Source organism: Pygocentrus nattereri, chromosome 13, assembly GCF_015220715.1.
Source record: "Pygocentrus nattereri isolate fPygNat1 chromosome 13, fPygNat1.pri, whole genome shotgun sequence".
In the NCBI taxonomy this organism is placed as follows: Eukaryota; Metazoa; Chordata; class Actinopteri; order Characiformes; family Serrasalmidae; genus Pygocentrus; species Pygocentrus nattereri.
The window spans coordinates 23,545,268-23,553,159 of record NC_051223.1 but is presented as its reverse complement, the minus strand read 5'-3'; the positions used below and the strand labels follow the sequence as shown (position 1 = coordinate 23,553,159).

Genomic DNA, 7,892 nt, shown 5'->3' with positions numbered 1-7,892 from the left:
TCAAATATCTTGAGACTGTAGTGGTGTCTGAACAGCAGAGGGCGCACGAGGCGCAATTTCCTTTTTTTTTGTTGTTTTGCAATGGGCTGAAAACCTACAAACAATGGAAAGTCGACTAATACATCGGAAATGCATAGGTTATGCGCACTTTTTGAGCTCTAAAGAAAGCTGTTCCTGACGCTGCACACTCAAACTGCTGCCAATAGTCAAATCAGTGACTTATTATGAAAGTACATTATGAAGGCGAGAGCTAGCAGACTGCAGAGCAGTGATTCCCAAGATCAGTCCTGACCTTATATTTTGTGTTTCCTCTAGTTTAACTTACATGATCCAGCACACTAGTTAATGAGTTGAATGTGTGCCTGACGAAGGAAAGCCCACAAATGTGCGTAGACTGAGTACAGCGCAGTAGCTCATCTGCAGACTCAGAGGTGGGAAAGTGTAGGGGGCATCTGGCTACTGTCAGTCAGTAAGTTAGAGTCTGTGCTTGATGGCTCAGGTCTGTAGATGATGTGGCAGTCGGAGTTGAGGCCGAGAAAGGAGACTAGTGTGCGAGGGGCACAGACTCACATTTCCCTCCCTGCAGCGTTTCAGGTGAGTCAGTGAATAACGTCATCTTGTTTGATTTTTCGACCTGGCTTAGGGCGTAATCAAAGTTAGTGTATGGTCACTCAGCGACTCAGTCTGAACGGATCACGCCAACGGCCACTGAAAACTGAGAGCACAGCAAATAAACACAGCAAATATGCAAAGAAAAATACAGAACAGAAATTCTTTGCGAAGCTTTTTAATGAACTGATTTTAAGGCGCGAGCATGTACATCAAAAACTTTAAAACCACAATGATCACATCTTTACACCCTCGACCTCACCTCCCTGTGTTTTACCTGCTTCTTCTTTACAGTGTCAGCGCAAACAGCGAAAACAGCAGCGGCGGGGCCGCTTCGCGTTTGTTCATCTGCGTCTCCAAGCAACGGGCGCGCGCGTGTGTTCGCGCCAGTTCGAATGACTTCATTTACATCTTATTTATATAACTAGATGTGCATTTCCTGAAGGAACTGCAAGAAAACAGCTGCAAGTGTGAGTGTGTTTGTGTGTGTTTGTGTGAGATGGAGAGAGATGTATGTGTTTGAGGAGGGGGTGGTGTCATTAGAGCACCTGAAAAAGCACTCTATTGTTATCTCTCATACTTCTTATTCTTCTTCCACACTTTTCTGCGATTAATACAGCCCGAACCGCTTAACGTACAGACTCCGTTCAAACGGCGTTTCGAAGGTCTCGGATTGGTAGTTTTTAATAAAATTAAGTAAAAAAATTAAAAACCTCCCATAAGAATGAATGTCGGAATGTTCTAGAATGATGAGCTATTCTGAGGTTTCAGAAAGGACAAGTTTCTTTACCATTTAAAACTGAAGTGGAGTTTCTGGGTGAAAGTTTAAGGATTTTAAAGCAGATTCCCTGCGTGATCAGCTGTGTCTGTGAGACTGCGCGGCCTGCTGTGACGTCATCGACGAATGTGAAGTTCTAGAACATTCCGCCATTCATTCTTATGGGAGGTTTTTCATTTTTAAACTTAATTTTATTAAAATCTACCAATCCGAAAACTCCAAAAATACACAGCACAAGTCACAGCGCCGAGATCTTCGAAACACAGTTTGAACGGAGTCTGTACGTTAAGCGGTTCGGGCTGTATTAATCGCAGAAAAGTGTGGAAGAAGAATAAGAAGTGTGAGAGATAACAATAGAGTGCTTTTTCAGGTGCTCTAATAAGGGGTGGGGTGTTAGATGCAGTATGGAACTAAACATGACAGTACATCATACTTGACTACACGATTGATGCGCAGTTTTAGGGGCGTAGTATGCAAAGTGGAAAAGCACATTTGTGTGAATGTTGTTATTTAGTGTGAGATGTGTTGTGTGTTTATGTTTTCTTATGTTCTTTTGTGTTTTTTTTAGTGTGTGAAGCGCTCACTGGAATGATGTTGTGTGTGGCTGCTGGTGACACCCTACTATTTGCATGTATCAAGCTTGCATACATAGACCAGCAGATATTGTCAGAAGACTAATCAGTGAATTTTTTCAGGGTTTCTTTTGACAAAAGATGTGCAGTTAATCCTTCGATTTAATTTGAGAAATGCAAGAAGGTCATAAGAAGTGTTCCAGGAAAGGGGAGCAAAAAGGTCCGTATTAGAAACCACACGTATTGCACTGACAGCAACAAAACTAGATTATTGTGCGTGGATCAGAACCGAGGCTCTGGTCGAAAAGTTAGAAAGCCGTGGTGCAAAAAGAGATCTGGGAAATGTGCTTCACTTTAGAAGACACCAGCTGACAGAACATTTGTGGGCCGTTTTGAAAAGTCTGATCATATGACCTGATTCAAGTTCAGAATTAGTTTACAACGGCAAACATGGTAGGCGGAGTATATTAAGCAACGTTTACACAGATACGGGAGCTTTGGGTTAAAGTTACATTTGCATGGTTGGTGTAGTGTAGTGATTAACACCTCTGCCTTCTATGCTGTAGACTAGGGTTCAATCCCCCACCTAGGTAAGCACCCTACACTGTAAAAAAATATTTTGGAGGGTAGTATATATAACCCTTGCACATTGTTTAAAAAATACTCAAATATATTAGTCAGCAGGTGAAAACATATATAATGGGTAAATTCTACCTACACTACCTATTTGTAAACAGTAACAACTGCAACTTAAAAAAATAGTGTAACACATACTCAAAAATTACTGGACCCGCGTGCCTTTGTCCTCGAGGGAGTTGAGCTGCTGCGCTGCTGTTTTGAAGGTAAGATGTTGCTGTGTTTGAGCGCTAAATTTAATGTAAGTGTAAACCCTTTGAACAAGATTTGTAGTCTGTGTTGTGTACAAGTGAACATTGCTGAGGCTTTGTAGGGCAATTCAACTTGGGCACTGTTTGGTGTATTTTGATTAGACCAGTGATTCTGACTCCCGGACCTGGATTAGCTGCCATTCCCCTGCAGATTTCAGTGTTTCCCCTAATTAGTATGAGGTGAACACTGATAGGAACACAAGCAGTGTAGTGGCAGGCTGTGACTGTCTGAACGCCACTGGACTGGACTCAGGAGGCACGTTTGTGATTATTTCCCTCGCGCGGGCTTCACAGTACTTACAGCCGAATATGGTGCCCACTAGCACATTTAGCTGGTCTGGTAAGGCATTTTGCTAGCGAGTTATCTCTGTATATGAACAAGAGTAGTTGGTTAAATTAGTTCCTAACATAGGTTAACTAACGTTAGCTAATGCATTTTAATAGCGCACAAACTGTATGTGGACGAGGGTGGTCACTGGATAAATTAGCTAGTTAGCCTAGGTAAGCTAACTAGCTAGCTGACGCATTTGGCTAGCGCGCTAACTCCGTCTGTGGACGAAGGTGGTTGCTTTGCTTGATAAATTAGCTAGATTACACAGGTAAACTAACTAACTAGCTAAAGCAGATGGCTAGCACACTAAGTCGGTATGTGGAAGAGGGTGGAGGCTGGATAAACTATTTAGCTAGCTAACCTAGGCCAACTAGCTAGTGTAGCAAGCTAAGCTAGTTAAAACATTTAGCTAGCGCGCTAACTCCGTCTGTGGACGAGCTGGATAAATCGGCTAACCTAGTTAATTTGGCCTATACCGACTTTGATTTGTTGTATGGGCGACGGCGGTGGCGGTGTGTGTAAGAGAGCGGTGGCTGGATAAATTATCGCTAGCTAGCTAGCTATGGTAGGTAAAAGCACAGCAAGCATTTAATGTTTTATGTGCAAGTCTGACTAATAATCAGTTAGCCTCAGCTTGCTAGTTTAATTGGTTAAGGTTAATTGACTAAGTGGTGTAGCTAAAGGTTTATGTCGGTCTCATGGCATGTCGAAAGGTGCCGTTTTGTTGTTGGTGAGTTCTGTGCTTGTTTGGTAGCAGGGACCGTATAGTTAAGGAGCTGATTAGCAGATTATCTTCAATTGTTAGTTTACTTTATTAGACATCATTAGTATGTGTTATTATTGATAAGTATGCTTGTTGTTGGTTGATAAAAATGTGACCCCTGTTTGTAATGTGCATTCTCACAGGCCAAACTCTCACATCGTTTCAACCTGAAGGTAAGTTTTCACCTAACTTTACTCATTAATGTAAGTTAATCTGAAGTGTTGTCATTTCTAATTAGTCTATATTTGTAGACAAATAAATGAAACTGAACCCTTAGAATATATGTAAAAGAAAAGAATTGAGCCTTCACTACAGGGCTCCAGACTAACATCCAAGTGTTGCAATGAGCATGGCCGAACGTGAAACTTTGCATGTCTAAGTTTGTGTGACAGTTACACAGCCTGAGAAACAAAATAATTTCAGTATGAAACTAAAGGTGGACTCTTGTCTGTCTCCTAGTGTTAACTGCATATCCTGGACTTCTCTGTGTGAAGGTCTTCAAGTCTTGGACTCTCTTTCCTGTGGGCCTTATACCAGTTTTCACAAAAGATATATGAACACAAAATATTTGTACTTTTGTGAAGAGGGTGTCTGACTAAACTCAGCACTTATTGAAGACCCGAAACTGACTAAAATGGGAGTGTTGCCTTGTTGCAGATGATTTGGTTGTGCAAAATATGTAATTTCTCATCCTTAAAACGATTGGCTCTACTGAAACACTACAGATTACAACATGGGCATTTTGGTCGAAACCAGTCCATACCCTGTCTCCATTCGGATTGCCCTTGCTCATTTAGGACATGGGGTGCATTACGTACACATTTGTCCAGGGATCACCCCCAGACTACTAAACCAGGCCAGCTCCTTTCTTTCACATGCCTAGTGTGTAATTCATGTTATTTCCACACAGAAAGACAATAAGCTGTAATCTACCTCTGGTTTTAAAACATTTGTGTTTAAAACTCTATTTCAGGTGTGCACAACTTTGGTCTAGTAGTTCAGCAATGATTATTTACCTACTCAAATACTCCTGCTTGCACATACTGCTGCTGGCTAGTTTAGTTGATCTATTTAGAAGATTATTTAGTAGAGAAACCACTAAGCTGTACTGAAAATTGGCCCACCAGGCATGGAGTTGTAAAGCTTTGATGTACATGGTGCCTTACTTTCTTAATAACTAAACACATTAAAATTGTTCTAGGTATTGATGGCTATCTCTGATAGTTGTATTCTTTTTGTCTCTTTACCCATTCTCTAGATTACAGCGGAGTTCCGACGTATTACAACAGTTGCCCTGGAAGAGACGTTCATGCTGAAGCTTGACTGGTACACACCACGTCTTATACAGCTGTTTCGTGCCAAAGGGGGAGCTGCTGGTGCTAGGATGCATCCACTCCTGAATGATGTAAATGAGGTGTGTATGGTTTTGTTTGGTTTACTTTACTTTTTTCACAAAAGTTCAAAAACTGATTTGTGTTTCTTTTCAGTCTCAAAGTGTTGAGAAAAAAAGGGATGCTGTTGTCTGCTGCCTCATGGAGTACCTTGGGGAACACCAAGAAGACCTCTTCCAAGACTGCCAGGTATGTTATTAAGCGATCGATCAACATGAGGTATTCAAAGGATTACACACAGGGTTGCGCTGATATCATTTTCAATTTTGATGCCCATCACAGAACTGTGATTTAGTAAATCAGCCAGTTAGTTACCTGACCTTCAGTGTATTACTGTACACATTCCCTGCCTTTTACAGTTTTTTTATCATTATAAGATGTTAAACACATTGTTGGGTCTTACATTTTAAAGCAGTGGTCTTAAACCTGATCTGAAAATGTTTCACTACACCCCAAGTTCATCTCACACAGGAGTTCTCCTTTAAGAATGGCATGCGATCAGTAATTATGCTTAACATTATATGAGGTGCTATCTGTAAAATATACAGATAGGCACACATTAATTATAAAAATCTGAATGGTTCACCCTTAAATTTTTGTGGTCTGTTATGAATTCATTTTATGTTTACACATTTTTGCCCTGAAGGGAGTGGCTTGTCCAGCTATTTTTCAATCTTCAGCAGTGGATTAGGTTGGTAAATTTCCTAATGGGATACTGTGGGTCGACCATTCAGATTTTGCCTTTTATTTGTCACCTGCTTGTATTGGCCTGCTGAATAATACAAAAAGGTTTGTAATTAGTCATTTGTCATCGTAAATGCCGTGTTGTAAATTAAATGCATATGGTTTGTTTTTTCTTTTAACATGGAGAGCGAACATGAAGACCACACAGACCAAACCATGAAGGTGATTGTGATCCATGATGCCATGTCCGAAGATGATCCAGCAGATGTTTTTGTTGTGATAGAGGGCATCCAAGTGCTGAAGGGGTGTGGAAACAAGACAAAGGCATGTGTGCTGTTGATGGGTTTAATCTATGCCCTCAACCTTGAATATCCAAAGAAGCTCAAGTACACTTTCGAAGTATTCCAGAAAATATTTTTGGAGCTTGATGGAGCAAAACTTCTCAAGAGGGTCCACAGCCTCAAAAGTAAGCTAATGGAATGAACTGTTTTACACACATTTGTTCACAGACTTTTTTTCTTGTTTTTATACTTGTTTTTTATACTCTTTTATACTCTATTCAAGTTGGTATCTGAGATTATTACCTGTTATTGGGGTTGCTTACATGTTTTGATTTTGCTTGGTCTGGAGTGTACCAACTGATGTAACTGAACTGACTGACAAAGCAGTGTTTGATTTTCTGGTTACCTTACTTTTTTGAAATGCACCTCATTGTCTTTGTTGAAGTATATGTGTACTCTTTAAATCAGATATAGCATAAGCACTTTACACCATCTGCAACTTATTCACATCATCTCTTTTTTCTACACTCATCCACTTTTTCACCTCCAGTGATCAGCAGGGATTATGTGGGTGGTGGGTCATTCTCAGCACAGCAGCATCCTGTGACCACTGATGAAGGACTAGAGGATGACCAACGCATCTGTGAACACTAACACACCATCGCAGTGTCACTGAATGACCCACCACCCTCATAATAAGTGATTACATTCTTTAATTATAGAACTTCAAAGTGTTTGGTGGAGCTGACAAATAGACAATGGGTGTAGTAAAAGAAGTGGCTGGTCTCTGTAAAAAAATTGCAAATAGGCATGAGTTGAAAAAAGTGATAGTTTATGTTCCTTTAATTTCAGCAATCTGAAATACCCCAGACCTAAGTATTCTACTGTTTTGTAATGCAGTTGTTCAAGAAATGTGTTGAAGCTGTTAATGGTGTTAATGAAGTGGCTGGTCTCTGTATAAGTTGAAAAATAGACTCATGAGTTGATAGTGTTATAACATTTTGTGATGCAGTTCAAACGTGTTGAAGCATAAGACTGTTTGAGAGGATGTACATGTTCAAGAAACTTTGGTTTTAACTGTGTGCATAGTGAAAAAAATACTTTTGTATCTTTGTGTTTTTGAAGGCACACTTAATAAAAAAAAGTTGGCCTCAAAATTGTCTGACATTTTTTTAAAGAGTAAATTTAACCTTCTCTGAACAAGTAGTGGTTAGCTAGTCATATTAGAATATAATGTATAATATATAACTAATAAATGAAGTAGATAAAAAAAGTAACAATTATGTTAATGTTACTCCATTTTTTTAAGTAAACGGTATTGAGAAATGTTGGGTAGGTTTTACCTTACTATTTTTAGTGTGTCATAACTGATACATTTAAGTAATATTTATTCAATATATGGGGTGAAATCTACCCAAACAAACTGAGTGCAAATTGTTACCTCACATTTATTGAGTAGATTCTATAGGTTGTTTTTTACAGTGTACACTATACCAATAAGAGTCCTTGGGCAAGACTCCTAACACTACCTTCGCCTACTTGTGTAAAAATGATCAAACTGTAAGTCGCTCTGGATAAGAGCGTCCACCAAATGCT

The 7,892-nt window shown here is 39.8% G+C and overlaps 1 protein-coding gene across 2 annotated transcripts; it reads left to right on the top strand.

Annotated features, from left to right (window-relative positions):
* Window positions 1-2,807: 2,807 nt before the first annotated feature.
* On the top strand, window positions 2,808-7,453 carry LOC119264932. 2 transcript variants are annotated; one of them, XM_037543888.1, is made up of 6 exons: window positions 2,808-3,186; window positions 4,084-4,113; window positions 4,400-4,434; window positions 5,199-5,354; window positions 5,428-5,520; window positions 6,202-7,453. In XM_037543888.1, exons 1-6 carry the CDS (start codon window positions 3,156-3,158, stop codon window positions 6,496-6,498), a joined length of 642 nt encoding a protein of 213 aa, XP_037399785.1. In that variant the 5' UTR covers window positions 2,808-3,155; the 3' UTR covers window positions 6,499-7,453. The 2 variants fall into 2 exon arrangements, with proteins under 2 accessions (XP_037399785.1, XP_037399784.1); XM_037543887.1 differs by having other exon boundaries at window positions 4,400-4,461.
* The last annotated feature ends 439 nt before the right edge of the window (window positions 7,454-7,892 follow it).

Bases quoted from the DNA above. Each gene is read 5' to 3' on its own strand.
- LOC119264932 (XM_037543887.1), top strand. From the start codon at position 3,156: ATGGTGCCCACTAGCACATTTAGCTGGTCTG. The intron at 4,462-5,198 runs GTGGGCCTTATA...CCCATTCTCTAG, and splicing joins AGTCTTGGACTCTCTTTCCT to ATTACAGCGGAGTTCCGACG. The intron at 5,355-5,427 runs GTGTGTATGGTT...GTTTCTTTTCAG, and splicing joins TCCTGAATGATGTAAATGAG to TCTCAAAGTGTTGAGAAAAA.